Below are 16,650 nucleotides of genomic sequence, written 5' to 3' on the forward strand. Positions count from 1 at the left end.
ATATAACCAACATTATATCTATCAATAGGGAGGACACAAACTTACTCATGTTGCTCATGGGCCGCATGCCTTGGGGAGACTGCCCAGACTGCTGATTCTGCTGGTTCTTTGCTTGCACCTGGGGCTGCGCCGGCATCTGATTTACTTGATAGGGCAGCCCAAGAGCTGCATAGGCCCTTTCTATAGAGCTGGGATCAATCTGACTAACAGTGCTTAGGCTGGGGGTAGACTGTTGACCCACTCCTAGAGAGCTAGTATTTCCAAGTCCAACTGGTGCTCCAGTCAGAATTGCTAGAAAGACAAAAGACATGAGATTACAATGTTAAAGATGTAAGAAAAAGAGACTAACCTATCTGAATAAATTTAAAAGACACAAAATTATTGTGATTATGAAACATCTCAGTACACGTATCTTATTTCTCATTCTTTCCCTGAAAAAATGTCTAGAAGCAGAACTGAACTGTCAAAAGGGGTCACTGGCAGGAAAGGCTTTTGATCCTGAACCCAAAAGCCTCCCTACAGGTTCTATTGGTGTTTCCACAAACAGTGTTATGAAGAACTCAGAGCCACACAAATGCCACCACCAGGTAGCATAATTTCTGCCAATGATGTGAGAGAAACAGTACCTTATTTCATTTCTTAATTTAATAATGAACTTTTTGGGGCAGCCCGGATGGCTCAGCAGTTTAGCGCCGCCTTCAGCCCAGGGCCTGATCCTGGAGACCCGGGATCAAGTCCCACATCGGGCGCCCTGCATGGAGCCTGCTTCTCCCTCTGCCTGTGTCTCTGCCTCTCTATCTCTCTGTGTCTTTCATGAATAAGTAAATAAATCTTGAAAAAAAAAAAAAAAAGACTGGTTTAAAAAAAAAATAGTGAACTTTATTATATGCCTTCCTCTACTGAACTATTTCCTTGTCCCTATTTTCTACCTACAGACTACAGATGACTTCTTTATTAATTTATGGTATTTAATTCCTTCTTCACATGCTGCACATATATTTCCGAATTTGTCTTTCAGCTCTAAATGCTTAATGTTTTGTTTCTAGAGAGGAGATGTTGGTAGCTGCACTTGCATCTTTTTACTTTTGTCTTTCCCTAAGAAAAGCTGCTCATCATCCCAGGCTTCTAAAAATAAACTCAAACTTTTTTCCTTTCTCTTTCAATAACTTCAGATTATCTAAATATTTAGATCATAGCTATAAAAGAATAACTTGCCCAATGTTATTGTCTTTTAAGTTTTCATGAATGTAAAAATGAAGCGTAAATTTACTGTTTTTATACAGAATGACTACTAACAGTTTCTGGATCTTTAGGTATTAAGCAGCTCAATTCTAACCTCATGTAATAGGAGTGGAAAAAACCTAGTACAACAGCACAAGGCAGTCATAGGAACTTCACATAATCAAGGAGTACTCTAAATCCCACCAAACTGCACTGGTAAGAGTCTAAGAATATTTTTAGTATAAAAGCTTCAACAGATTTAATCACTTACACTGTTGATTTCTCTTATCTCCAGCATTTTTAAGGGGGAGACACACAGGACAATCATGCCTTGTACAATTCTTCCAGTGTGAAATGATTTGTCGAGAAGATGCACAGTGTGCCACTAAAAAGAAGAAAAATAATTTTTTTCAACTGCAGCTTATACTTTTTAACATTAGTATCGGCTAACTTATTCATCACTGAACAAGTACTACGAATGTTAACTTATTTCATCTTCATAACACCCCTATGTAGTAGCTATTGGCACTCACATTTTATAGTCAAGAGAACAGGCAAAACCTGGCTAATCAACCTGCATAAAGTCAGAGTACTCAAAGTGGGATTCGAACACAAGCAATCTGATTCAGGAACCCTTATTTTTCACAGGTAGCAATCTACTTTATTCTACAACAACAGATTTCTAGTGACTCCATTAATACAAAATGTATTAAGTTGGTAACAACACTGTTTTAGTATTTGCCTATACAATAGTTACCAAATGCTCAATAATGTTTATAGTATGCTCAGGCAAATCAAAGACAATCCAGACCACCACAAAAGGGATGTCCTTTAAAATTTCTATCACATCCCTAGATGCTGACAAAATGATACTGAATTTTATTATACACTAATATGGAATAAGAGACTCTCAGTATAAAGGAGTTTCAAACTAGAGTCCATCACCTTTTCTCTCTGCTTTTGGACTCTAAATGTTGACTGCTGAGGACAGAGGCTCTTTGAGCTCACTCACCTTGGCAGGACTTGCCTGACTGGCAGTGTGTCATGTGGTTCAGGACGTTCTTCATCGTGCGGCAGTGGGGAAGGTTGCACTGCCTCACTTCCCCATTAGCCTGCTCCCGGCGCTGGCACTTATGAGCATGCAAAAGGAGAACAAGCTGCTGCTGGATGAGCTTGCGCTTCTCTGGATCAGCTGTGTGTGCCCCAGAACCCATCCCTGGGGCCACTGGAGTCACAAGGCCTGGCTGCTGGACCTGCGGGGCCTGCTGCTGACCCTAGGGGATGAAACAACAAAGATACACTGAACAGGCAGGTGTCACAGTGTGTTCTCTAATAAATACAGACCTAGACATTTTCAATTAAAACCTTTTAGGACAAAAAAAAAAAAAAAAAAAAAAACCTTTTAGGACAGTCTACCATGTCCCACAGGGGATTCCAAGATAAATAAACAATGGTTCCTACCATCAAGAAGCTCAATAAGAAAACAGTTACATTACCAAGTAACATAATCAAAGTATATATATAACATAAAGAGTGAAATAAAGAGAAGAGCATGGTAAGCTGGGGTGGCAGAGAAAAAGGCAAGAAACCTATAGTGGAGAGCATGTCCAGGTCAGGTTTTGAAACTCAGGAACACTGAAGAACTTCCCGGGAGACCGAGCAGGGGCCTTTGGGTGAAAAATTAGTTTTTGTAATTAGGGAAGAAAGTCTCTCTTTTTTTCCCTAGTGAAAAAAAGTAAACATTTCTGGGGACAGAGATGCCATGTTTTATTCATTTTTACATCTCTAGTACTTAAAGTATCTGAAATATAGGCAATTGAGTGAATATATGACACAAAGCGAAAAAACCTAAAAATCTGACAGAGAAATAGAATTTCTATAGGACGTTTTGTTCCAAAGGTGAACCTGGACTACTTAACAAAGTCACACCTAGAAATAGTTTTACTTTAGAAAAATAGCAAGCAGCAACTCTTTCCTCCCATGGGCCCTATCCCCATGCTTTAGTAAGCATGCTTTTTCTCCTTTTTTACACCAAAACAAAAAAAGGAGGAGGAGGAGGAAGAGGAAGAGGAAGAAAAAGAAAAAGGAAAAGGAAAAGAAAAAGAAAAAAGGAAAAGAAAAATAGCAATGTTAGAAGCCGTGGAGATTTTCCCAAAACAAAAATCACTGTTTAAAACAATGTGTAACATTGAGGGAGGTTGCTTTTGTATGGTAATATCAGTTACAAATCAGTAGATATGGTCATTTAGAGTCAGAATCCTTTGCCAGAGTCTTTCCCAAGAGGAGAAGGGTTCTACTTTCCTATTTTATAGAAACGCTTGCAAGCAGAAGATATAAAATATGGCAGGCCATAAAATTTTCATTGCAGCAGCACCACTTGGCCAACCACCCTTACTGAACAATACTACAAGAAACAAAAACCCATGGGAAATGGAAGGAAGGCACAAGCCTGCTCAATCACAGGGTCCATCCACTACTTCCTAGCATACATAGCAGATTGCATCAATGTTTAACACAATTCTTTTGTCAAAATGGCAGTTTAAAGACAAATCTGTAGATGGATTACAACCCACCATGTTGGGCAATCCTCCACCAGGAACTGCCTTTTTGTCCATTGCAAATGGAGATAAGCTATTTGGTAGTACGGACTTTGTCTGAATCTGGAGACCAAGGCCACCGGCTCCAATCTGCTGTCCAGAATTCTGACTGTACGGTGAACCATAAGGATTAGGGTTGTTCATCATTCCCATCTAAGAATAAAAACAGATGAGAAATTAAATCTTATTCCCTGCATTAACAGAACATTACTATTCTCTTTCCTTTTCCACTTCCTAATTTATAAAGACAATTTTAAAGGAAGTCCTCTGCAGTTATAAACAAAATGTAGAAGTATGTTCATGAAAATATTCAGGTTTTCAACACTAAGATATAGGGGCTTCAGCTCAGAGTAAATTTGCAGAGCTATTTTCTGTAAATATTTGAGATAAATGGGTTTTAGAAAAACTTATAAGCATCTTCATTAAGCTGTATCTGCAAATCATGGTTTGCCATTCATTTTCACTTGAATGAATTAAATGCATTTTATTTAATGTACAAAAATATGGCTTAATAAATTAAATTCAACTCAATAAATGACCCAATCTCTAAATATGTTAGACAGTGTGATATGTCAAATGCATGTGAATGCTTATTCCAGCATTTTGTTAAATGAAAGGTAGAAAACATAAATTAGGAGATATGTCCCTTTTCATTTATAGATACGCTGGCACAATGATTTTAAAACTTTTGAAATGTAAATCCCTTAGAACACGCAAATTTCAGAGTCCACATCATTCCTTGCTGTCTTAAACCTAGCTGGTTTATTCATTAAATTACCTGGCTGGCTCTTAAAGTATTTTGAGTCTCTCTGTATATTCCCATATACTTAAAAAAGTAGATTTTAATCTACATTTATGACAATCTGGAGCAAACATATTGGATAGCTCATTAAAGAACAGAGTATTGGGGTGCATGGATGGGGCTCAGAGGTTAAGCATCTGCCTTCAGCTCAGGCCATGATTCCAGGGTCCTGAGATCAAGCCCCATATCCGAGCTCCCTGGTGAGTGGGGAGCCTGCTTCCCCCCCGGCCCTCCTACTCATACTATCTCAAATAAATAAAATCTTTAAAAAATAAAGAACAGAGTATTAAGTATTCAGAACCAAATGTTTTACTGATAATGATGCAACTTACAATCCTGTTTTTCTAAAGAAGAACCCACCACAAGTCAACCACCACCTACTAAAAACATACAGTAAAGCTCTCAGAATAGAAACTAAGGAGACTGGGGGGAATCCCTGGGTGGCTTAGTGGTTTAGCGCCTCCCTTTGCCCCAGGGCCTGATCCTGGAATCGGATCCCACATCAGGCTCCCTGCATGGAGCCTGCTTCTCCCTCTGCCTGTGTCTCTCATGAATAAATAGATAAAATCTTTAAAAAGAAAAAGAAACTAAGGAGACTGGTGCTACTGCTCAATTAAAAGGAATCATACTAGATTTCTATTCTTCTCAGCCAGATCCAGTTCTATCAGAGAGGGGCTTTCAAATTCTCTCTAAACACACATACCACCACCACCACAGCCCCTACAACTGTTCCCAGTCCGCTGTCACTGTCTTCAAACCCCTCATCACAGCTTGTGTAGACTGTGTCCAACAGGTTTTCTTGCCTTCTGTCTATTCTATTTTCTACCCAGAGCCTTCATGATGTTCATAAGGCCTGACTATCTACCCATGGTATCCTACTATATCCTGTACCCATTAACTTGCAAATCTGAGGAGCAACTTGCTTCTTAAATCTCTAGCATTTGCCTTAAAGATTTTCCTTTTCCCTAGAACTAGGCAGTGGCATACTCCTTTCTTATTTGATTCCTGAAAGATAACCTGTAAAGGAAATAAAATACTAAGTTCACAAAAAGGCAATCCAATATTTTTGGTTGTTGTTGCTTACTTAATTGGTACAACCAAACTAAGCATCAGCTACAGATTCTACTCATCCTCTAAGATCCATTTCAAAAGTTACCGTTTCTGTGAAGCATCTATCGTCTAGACCACTAAAGAGCTCATTTTCTACCCTAATAAATGTCTGTGCATTTATAAAACAACATAGATGATAAAATAAATAAAGGAAAGAACCTTAGTTCTTTACCTACGTAGGCCCCCCCTGCCCTAATCCTAATTGACAAAAGACCCACTGACTCCGGGGGGAGGGGGAGATCTAAAAGTCATAAAATACAAAAACCTCTGTAAATAAAACTGTTCTTTAAATCGTATACAGTATCTATACTCTGCAAATTTATAACAACATGACATCTTTATCAGTTCAAAGGTTTGCTTGCAGTGGAAAGGCAAAATAATGAAAAATTAAAGAACATTTATGGTTTCCAGATGAGATCAGAGACTAGGAGTTCAGTAATTCCCTTCAGGGAAGTGGCAAGGTATGGGTGGGAAACATACAAGAAGGCAGCAGCCTGAATGGGAAGCATTCAGAGTTAAAGACTTGCTGCTTCAATCTCCAATAATTGGTATTTTCTAAGTGAATCTGGCCAGTAAGATTGTAGGGAGGATCAAATACATTAGAAACAGGCTTAAACTCAAGTTCAGGTTTCTTTTGGTATTTTCAGTGGACTGCAAGTGCTGCTGCCCACATGCTTTTAAAGTACTAATAGGGATCCCTGGGTGGCGCAGCGGTTTGGCGCCTGCCTTTGGCCCAGGGCGCGATTCTGGAGACCCCGGATCGAATCCCATGTCGGGCTCCCGGTGCATGGAGCCTGCTTCTCCCTCTGCCTGTGTCTCTGCCTCTCTCTCTCTCTCTCTCTGTGACTATCATAAATAAATAAAAATTAAAAAAAAATAAAAATAAAAAAATAAAAAATAAAGTACTAATATTTGAGAGCAGCCCTGGTGGCGCAGCGGTTTAGCGCCGCCTGCAGCCCAGGGTGTGATCCTGGAGACCCCGGATCAAGTCCCACGTCAGGCTCTCTGTATGGTGCCTGCTTATCCTTCTGCCTGTGTCTCTGCCTCTCTCTCTGTCTCTATGAATAAATAAATAAAAATCTTTAAAAAAATAAAAATAAAGTACTAATATTTGGGATCCCTGGATGGCTCAGTGGTTTAGCGCCACCTTCGGCCCAGGGTGTGATCCTGGAGACCCGGGATCGAGTCCCATGTCGGTCTCCCTGCATGGAGCCTGCTTCTCCCTCTATGTCTCTGCCTCTCTCTCTCTCTTTCATGAATAAATGAATAAAATCTTTTAAAAAAATAAAGTACTAATATTTATATGAATATAGTTCCAATAATATATAAGCCTACATCTGGGGGAGTTACAGTTCACTTTACTGTGTTTCCTATTAGCATGGAAATTCATGACAGACATAAAATGAAAGCTATCCTAACAGAATCTGCAGGACAGACTATAAAAGACCAACAGACAGGGATCCCTGGGTGGCGCAGCGGTTTGGCGCCTGCCTTTGGCCCAGGGCGCGATCCTGGAGACCCGGGATCGAATCCCACGTCAGGCTCCCGGTGCATGGAGCCTGCTTCTCCCTCTGCCTGTGTCTCTGCCTCATTCTCTCTCTCTCTCTGTGACTGTCACAAATAAATAAAAATTAAAAAAAAAAAAAAAAAAAAAAAAAAAAAAAGACCAACAGACAATAAATTAAGCTTTTAGGAGTCCATTATTTACATATATAAAACACAGGGATTTGTAAGCTGCCTCCCCATCTCTTAAGAAGCATAATATATCTAACTCAAATATGTCACAGTAGAATGTGGTTCTTCACATTTGTTCACATAGACACTGCCTTACCTACTTCCAACAACTGGGTTTCCACTAGTTCCTGACATTGCCTGTTTTCCCAATCATAATGCATTACCTAGAAACTCCAAAGTGGACTATGGCCTCAAATATACAGACTGCACCGACTGTTGGTCAGCTGGCAATAACTCATTCCTGACACCTCTGGTCACTCTGACCAACAAAGACTCTCAGGCTTTTGGCTTTTCTGGCTTCCTCAGAGTTCTGCTGCCGGTGTTGCACAGAATAACAATTCTCCCCATTCCTATTATTTCAATATCTCCAACCCCCAATACTCCTCCACCAAATATAAATATAATGGGAAGGGAAATATACTGTACTTAATTTCTGCTACACCATAGTTCCTTATTTGATCCTGTTCCTCTTCTCTATACCTCAAGTGATCCAGATAACCACCTAAACAGAAAAGACAGAGGACCAGGAAACCAGGAAGCCACAACATTTTTAGGCAACTGAAAATAATGTCTCAAGGACTATCTTTTCTTTCTCAAAAATCTGACTCTACAGGGGCGCCTGGATGGCTCAGTAGGTTAAGGGTCTGCCTTTGGCTCTGGTCATGATCCCAGAGTTCTGGGATTGAGCCCTAGATGGGGATGGGGGTGGGGATGAGGATGGGAGTGGGAATGGTGTGAGTGTTAACACACACCTCATCATACCATGTGATATAACCAGAGTCAGGGGAGAGTTAGGTCATCCCCCAGATCCAGGACAATAGAGTAAGAATAAAAAAGTAATATATAAAAATGTTCCAAGATGGGGAGCATTGGTGGCTCAGTGGGTTGGTTAAGTGCCTGATTCTTGGTTTCAGCTCAGGTCATGATCTTGCACTCCTGGGATCGAGCCCCACATGTGGTCTGTGCTCAGCTAAGTCGGTTTGGTATTCTTTCTCTCCCCCTCCACTCTTTCTCTTGCTTAAATAAATAAATAATCTTTTAAGACTTTTTATTTATTTATTCACGATAGAGAGAGAGAGAGAGAGAGAGGCAGAGACACAGGCAGAGGGAGAAGCAGGCTCCAAGACGGGAGCCCAACGCGGGACTCGATCCCGGGACTCCAGGATCGTACCCTGGGCCAAAGGCAGGCGCTAAACCGCTGACCCACCCAGGGATCCCCATCTTTTTTTTTTTAAGGCTGTATCTGTGAAAGGTCCAGGGATCACTAAGGCAGAATTCTAGAAACCAGGGGCATGGTTCTTGCTCTTACAAGGTCTTAGTAGAGCAATGATCATCCCTATATAAGGTTACAGTAAGTGAGGAGGTGACTGTTGCTGCATAAAAGCATTGTATCTGTTTTTAGTTGCTTAGGTTTTATCAATATATGGATAATAATAGAATGACTTTATACTACAGTGATAAACATAGACTTTTTATTCAGAAAGACAAGAGTTCGCTGTAATTACCCATTCCCTGACTTTGTTCCCTTACCTGTATAACGGGAATAAAATCATAAAGTTGATGTTAGAATTAATGGCCCGAACATATACAGCTTTTGGAGCCTAACACTAATTTAGGTACAATTATACTGTCTAACATTATTTAATAACTCTGGATCTTTTCTCTTTAATAAGCTCTTTTATAGAAAATATTTTATTCTTTTTTTTTTTTAAGATTTTATTTACTTAAGAGACAGAGTGCAAGCACGCTGTAGAGAAGCAGCAGAGGGAGAGGGAGAAGCAGACTCCCCACTGAGTGGTGAGTACCAACGTGGGGCTCAATCCCAGGACACGGAGGATCATGACCTGAGCTGAAGGCAGACACTTACCTGACCGAGCCACCTATATTTTTTTATTTTCTAAGAAGGGGGAAAAAAAAACCCTCTAGAATATTAATGAACACTTCCTGAATACAAAGCCCTTAATTCCAAAGAAAGTTAATCTTCCACCAAATTTATATACTATTAATCCACTGAAGTCTCTAATAGTGGGCATTCTCACCTCCTCCAGCCAAAGTTCATGTGGTATATACTATTTGATCGCCTATTGTAGCCAAGAACTACAATTCTAGAAGATTACAGCTTAACTATGTGTCTATATTTGATATTCCCCCTCCCCATAAAAATGTTTTAAGAACATCACAAAATGGGAACTACAATAAATACTAATTACTTGCTACTATTGCTACTAATAACACTAAACACTACTATTACTACTCTACAAATAAGTCCTTACTATATACCACTCACAAGGAGCTTACTTGGACTAATCATTTATTTCCCCAATAATTCCATGAGGTAGGTTATGCCCACTTTTACTATTTCCATTGTACAGGCGGGAAAACTGAGGTAGAGCAAGCAGGATGCCCAAGGTAATATAGCTACTATGGGAGTGCCTGAGCTCATTTTTAACCCAGGCAGGAAAGCTCCAGTCTGTACCATTAACTATGATGATAAACTTCATTGCTTTCTTCATAAATAAAGGGCAGCTATTAGGTAAAAAGATTTTCAAAAATGTCTTTCTTTTGTCAGCAGCATTTTTAAGGAGGCACATATAATGTTTTGTGATGTTTGTGAAGAATGAAAGGATTTAACCAAGAAACCTGACAATATATAGCTGAAGAGGAAGACGACCAGGTTAACAGCCCAGATGCAGGCAGCGGGATTCACATTAGCACTATTCTGCCCTTCACTCCACCCTCCTGAACTAATCAGAAATAAGCTGAAGACATAAAACATTTTTTATTTATTTTACACTAACTCTAAAATCAAAACCTAGATTAAAAGGGGATATGAAAAAAAAAAGGGGGGGGGGGATATGATCCAAGTTTTTTCCCAAAAACCACTGTTAGGACTTGGAAGAAGGTTTTAAGTAGGAATGTCACAACCTGCCTGCACACACTGAACCACAGATTCATCCATAAGAAAAATGTGTACAAAAGCCACTGCCATTTGCCATGAGGGTTCAAAACTTCAAGTTTCACTGAAAAGTTCCTTAATTCCTGATTCTTAAATATCACTAGAACTCTTAGGAATTTTGGAAGAAATGTAATGAATAAAAGCTTTTTTTTCCTGCTACAAAGAGAAAACTTGTCGTTTTATTAAAGTATTTACTTGTCTATTAATTGGGTATCTCATTCCAAACTTCCATAATTCCCCAAAACTTATTTACTAAATAAGAATTTAGAGATGTTATGTGTTAGTTATTGCTGTACTTTACAAGTATCAATTCATAAATATAAATACATGTGGGACTCACTTAAAACCACAAAATATTTTACTAGTAATATTTTTATATTTGAATTCCTCCATTCCATAAATATAAAAGCTGCACAAAGAGAGGGATTTTTGTATGTTTTGTACACTGCTATATGTCTCAAACAATGCTGATAAAAGAAATCTGTGATTTAGGGGTACCTGGGTTGCTCAGTTGGTTAAGCATCTGCCTTCAACTCAGATCAAAAATTTAATGAAAAAAAATTGTGATTTAGACTTTTTTTTTTTTTTTTATGATAGTCACACACACAGAGAGAGAGAGAGAGAGAGGCAGACACACAGGCAGAGGGAGAAGCAGGCTCCATGCACCGGGAGCCCGACGTGGGATTCGATCCCGGGTCTCCAGGATCGCGCTCTGGGCCAAAGGCAGGCGCCAAACCGCTGCGCCACCCAGGGATCCCGACTTTTTCTTTTTTTTTTTTAAGATTTTATTTATTTATTTATGAGAGAGGCAGAGACATAGGCAGAGGGAGAAGCAGGTTCCATGCAGGGAGCCAGACGTGGGACTCGATTCCGGGACTCCGGGATCATGTCCTGAGCCAAAGGCAGACACTTAACCACTGAGCCACCCAGGCATCCCTGTGATTTAGATTATAAACAAAACAGTGTCCCACTCCTACTGAGCCTTTCCTTAAAAAAAAAAAAAAAAAAAAAAGATTTTAGGGGCAGCCCAGGTGGCCCAGCGGTTTAGCACCGCCTTCAGCCCAGGGCGTGATCCTGGAGACCCGTGATCGAGTCCCAAGTCAGGCTCCCTGCATGGAGCCTGCTTCTCCCTCTGCCTGTGTCTCTGCCTCTCTCTTCTGTGTGTCTCTCATGAATAAACAAAATCTTAAAAAAAAAAAAAAGATTTTATTCTTATTTACCTGACAGAGAGAACACACAAGTAGGAGAGCAGCAGAGGGAGCAGACTCCCCGCTGAGCATGGAGCCCGAATCCAGGCTCAATCCCAGGACCCTAGGATCATGACGTGAGCTGAAGGCAGCCACTTAACCCATTGAGCCCCTCAAGATTTTAAGTAATCTCTACACACAATGTGGGGCTCAAACTTAGATCCCCCAGTTGCATGTTCTACCAGTTGAGCCAGCCAGGTACCCCTGAGCCTTTCCAATTTTTTCTTCATAGCACAGACCTGGAATATCATAACTTACAACTTATGTGCACACTAGAATAGAAGGTCTATGAAACACTCATTCTCTATCTTCAGCACCAAAGCTAGGAATCAATAAATATTTGATCAATCAGTGAAGGTTTAGTCTGTCAGCCCACCTCTCCCCACTGGAGTATAAACATCAGGAGGGCAGGGACTCTTCACAGCTATGTTTTAAAATCTAGAAGATGCACCTAATAAATATTTTAGCTTCTGGTTTCTGTTTTCCACTCCAAATATTCTAACCTAACCACATCAACATAGCAATATGAAAGTGCCAAAAAGGGAAAATCTAGAGAGGCAGGAATGACAAACAATCTTTCCCTAAGTTAAGAGATCAATATTCTTTACTGTGTAGCATAAATTTAAGGGCTTTCATGCATGGAATGTGACCTCAGTCTCCCCACTCTGTATTCATCCCTATGCCTTTTCTTTAAGTAGGCTCCATGCCCGTCCTAGAGCCCAACATGGGACTTAAACTCAAACCCTGAGATCAAGACCTAAGTGAGATCAAGTCAGATGCTTACCCAACTGAGCCACCCAGGCTGCTTCTCGTCCCCATATCTTAATCTCATAGCTGAACTCTCTCTCATCATCATGATTCTCATGAACACAAAGTCCCAAAGCCTACTCAGTTATTCCTCTTACAGAAAGAGCTTGCTCTTAATTCCTTGTGAAAATCTTACCCATCTCCAATATCACCTTCCAAGAAAAGCCATCTTTTTCATTCAGCAAGTATTTACTAATTATATATCAGGTGCTGGCAACTGTAATATACCACTTCAAGAAAAAAATAAATATGTAGGAAAAATATGAAGGAATAGGCATCAAATATATGCTTATAACACCTTAATTCTTTTTTTTTAAGATTTTATTTTTTCATTCATGTCAGAGAGAGAGAGAGAGAGAAAGAGAGGCAGAGACACAGGCAGAGGAAGAAGCAGGCTCCACGCAGCCTGACGCGGGACGTGATCTGGGGACTCCAGGATCATGCCCTGGGCCGAAGGCAGGCACTAAACCGCTGAGCCACCCAGGGATCCCCGTAACATCTTAATTCTGTATATAAAGAACACATTTTTAAAGTTTCAGAAAATATATTTAGCTTTACTTAATAAAGCAAAAAAAAGTAGGCTTTTTGAAAAAGAAAAGCCTTTCAATCAATGACCAAAATTAGGTTAACTGGACATTTGGTATATTGAGGTTCCAGAGTAAACGAATACACCTTTATGTCCATCAACTGAGAAAAAAATAACATTTAGGGATCCCTGGGTGGCGCAGCGGTTTGGCGCCTGCCTTTGGCCCAGGGCGCGATCCTGGAGACCCGGGATCAAATACCACATCAGGCTCCTGGTGCATGGAGCCTGCTTCTCCCTCTGCCTGTGTCTCTGCCCCTCTCTCTCTCTCTCTCTCTCTGTGACTATCATAAATAAATAAAAATTAAAAAAAATAACATTTAATAAATTTTTTTTAAGATTTCATTTATTTATTCATGAGAGATACACACAGAGAGAGGCAGAGGGAAAAGCAGGCTCCATGCAGGAAGACCGACGTGGGACTCGATCCCAGAACCCCAGGATCACACCCTGAGCCGAAGGCAGATGCTTAACTGCTGAGCCACCCAGGCATCCCACATTTAATAAGTCTTTTAGAATAAATACCTCTTGAAAACCAGGGACATTCCAAGTAATGGAAATAAGTGATGTCTATCTGAAGATGGTATAAAGCCAGCTAGCTCAAAACCATATTTTTACGAGGATATGAAAACTAAAAATGGGCTTAGAAAAGAGCAAAAAATATTCTAGTATTTGTGAAAATATTCTAATACCTATTCTTTAACATTCTAATACTGAGAGAATAGGAACTAGTATACAATATTACTGAGCTGTAAAATAACAGTTTTATTCAAAATTAATATAAGAGCTTCATAAAATTTGTGACAACACAGACCCTTGGCATATGTTTGAGAAACAGTACACCATATAATAAAATCAAGCATGAATGGTAAAGAATAAACGAGTAACTGACCTCAAGCCCTCCTTCCATCATCGGAACAATCAAAACAAACTGATAGTGCATACAAACCAAAACTGCACTTACCTTAAGAGGCTGAGGGCCTCTCAATCCCGTTTGTCCTCCCATCTGAGGAGAGCCTTGCTGTAGGGGCTCAGTCATTAAACTGCCAGCATTTCCCATGCCTGGGTTTGGGTACTGCATATTAGGTCGCCCCCGGCCTGCTCCAATTGAACCGTTCATGACTTGATTAGGCATCATCCCCTGTCCATTGCCTGCATTCAACATTCCAGGATTCATGCCAGCATTCATCCCTGTGTTCATTCCCATGGAAGGCTGATTTACTGGACTGTTCATCATACCTGCTGCAGATGGCGCAGGACCCTGATTTGGTCCACTAGTGCCCATCCCCATGTTGGGAGAAGTCAAGCCTGCCTGCGCCATTGGGCTTTTAACCATGCTATTTATCAAACCTAATCCAGGACTGTTCTGTTGGGGCTGGCTGGCCATGCCTTGGCCTGGGCCACCAACCCCCATATTGAGGTTAGGGGAACTACCAGACCGTAGCAATTCTGACAGTTGTTTATGTTTAGAGGCTGCATCTTGTACTATGCCAAGACTTGTCTGAAGCTGACTAATATCACCACCATTGGTTAGTCCCAATTCTGTAGAGTTGATTAATTCATCTGGTAAGTCATGCTCCAAATCAAATAGAGAGCCAAAATCTAAAAGGAAAGAGAAAAGATAAAGGTTAAAGTTGACAGAATCAAAATTATAAATTGCTCTATGCTTTGTTCTGGATAAGCATTAAATATTTTCTTTTTCTTTCTTTTTTTTTTTTTTTTTTAAGATTTTATTTATTTATTCATGAGAGACACACAGAGACAGGCAGAGACACAGGCAGAGGGAGAAGCAGGCTCCCTGCAGGGAGCCCGATGTGGGATTCAATCCCGGTACTCCAAGATCATGCCCTGGGCCAAAGGCAGGTGCTAAACCACTGAGCCACCCCGGGATCCCCAGCATTAAATATTTTCAAACCTCACTCCATGGGATACTATTTGTACTGCAGTCTTTCATATTATACTAAAAAAAATGTTACATATGTATTTAAAAATTAGAGAATATTTGATCATGTCAACAAGTTTAAACACTTATGAACTGTACCTAAAACCAAAGGAAAAAGGATTAAATGTTAGCACAACACCCATTATGAGTTGCTGAGTTTGTACCCATGATCATGAAAAAGATAAAAAAATTTTTAATATTCCAGAATTCCTTATAAGAGGTTAAAATAACTTATCTATACACAAACTAAATTCAGAATGAAATAAAATATTTGAAATACAATACTAAAGACAACTGATGGTTTCTTGATCTTTTGGCTAAAATCAAGTGAAGACAATGGATACAAAAGATCCACCATTTGCAAAACATTCACTGTGAGCTTCATGAAGACAGGTTCTATCTGCTGTTCTTTACCAAGTGCCTATTACAGTGCCTGCCACAAAACAAGTCCTTGATCTGAGTGAATTCCCTTTCACCTGACCTCAGCCTGCAAGATTAGTTTTCCTTAATCAAAATCTTGCTGTAATAGGATACAAAACCATGCCTCTAGCTCCTTCAACAACATACAAATCACCCTGACCCCACAAAAAAAGAATATGCAAATTATGGATTAATTCAGAGTTTCTCAATCTTGGCATTACTGAATATTTTGGGCTGGATATTCTTTGTTGTGGGGGAAGAGGAGATTGTCCTATACATTGTAAGATATGCAGCAGATCCTTGGTCTCTCTCAATGCCAGTGGTACCCCTACCCCATTTGTGACAATAATGTCTCCAAAAATTACCAAATGTCCACCGGAAGGAAAGAATTGTCCCTGGTTGATCTGTGGAATTAACAGTATTAACTCATTATACAGAATGAGGTGTTTTGAGGTTTTGTTTTGTTTTTTTTTCCTTTTAATTCCCCAAGTAGCTTTCACATTAACAAAGCCTAATTGGGTATTTAATAATTAGATATACGTGGCTCTACAACTGATTATACTATTAAAAGACAGACCATTCCTTGAAGACAAGATACCACTTAGTAATGATCTACTTGGTCCAATTAGTGTTGGTTCCTAAGCACAATTCTTCCCATATGTGCCCTTCCTATTTTAAGAGGATTCTATAATGGCACTGAAATTATCTGTGTATCTGTCTCTCTCTCCTCCTTCCTGCTATCTCTTACTTCCACCACCCCTTAATGCCACCTCTGCATACAGACTGTAGCTTTTTGTGAAGGACAAGTCTCACCACTTATACACCAACTCCCTGCCTAATGTCCAACACACTTAAGCATCTGGTCATATTATAATTGCTCTCAATCACATCCCAGGATCACAGGGCATGATTCAAAGTCCAGACTTTTATAGTTTTATTATTTCCTTTTGAAAAATCATTTTGTGCTCTTCCACTATAAAACGTACCTTAGTTGTTTTGGAATACAAATAAAGTTTTATTTTTTTAAAGATTATATTTATTTATTCATGAGAGACAGAGAGAGAGGCAGAGACACAGGCAGAGGGAGAAGCAGGCTCCATGCAGAGAGCCTGACGTGGGACTCGATCCAGGGTCTCCAGGATCACGCCCTGGGCTGCAGGCGGCGCTAAACCGCTGCACCACCGGGGCTGCCCTCATTTAGAAATTTTAAAAAGTGCACATAAGTGATGAG

The 16,650-nt window shown here is 40.0% G+C and overlaps 1 protein-coding gene across 3 annotated transcripts in view; it reads right to left on the reverse strand.

Annotated features, from left to right (window-relative positions):
- The window catches only part of EP300 (E1A binding protein p300), an 89,762-nt gene that overhangs the window by 46,134 nt on the left and 26,978 nt on the right, over positions 1 to 16,650 (reverse strand). For all 3 annotated transcript variants that reach the window (XM_035696521.2, XM_035696520.2, XM_025458798.3), the window contains exons 2-6: positions 14,022 to 14,659; positions 3,795 to 3,971; positions 2,234 to 2,495; positions 1,493 to 1,606; positions 46 to 291 (exon numbers count right to left, since the gene is read on the reverse strand). In XM_035696521.2, coding sequence (XP_035552414.1) covers positions 46 to 291; positions 1,493 to 1,606; positions 2,234 to 2,495; positions 3,795 to 3,971; positions 14,022 to 14,471 — 1,249 coding nt within the window. In that variant the 5' untranslated portion in view covers positions 14,472 to 14,659. The remainder of the gene's footprint in view (positions 1 to 45; positions 292 to 1,492; positions 1,607 to 2,233; positions 2,496 to 3,794; positions 3,972 to 14,021; positions 14,660 to 16,650) is intronic.

Source organism: Canis lupus, chromosome 10 (genome assembly GCF_003254725.2).
Source record: "Canis lupus dingo isolate Sandy chromosome 10, ASM325472v2, whole genome shotgun sequence".
Taxonomy (NCBI): Eukaryota; Metazoa; Chordata; class Mammalia; order Carnivora; family Canidae; genus Canis; species Canis lupus.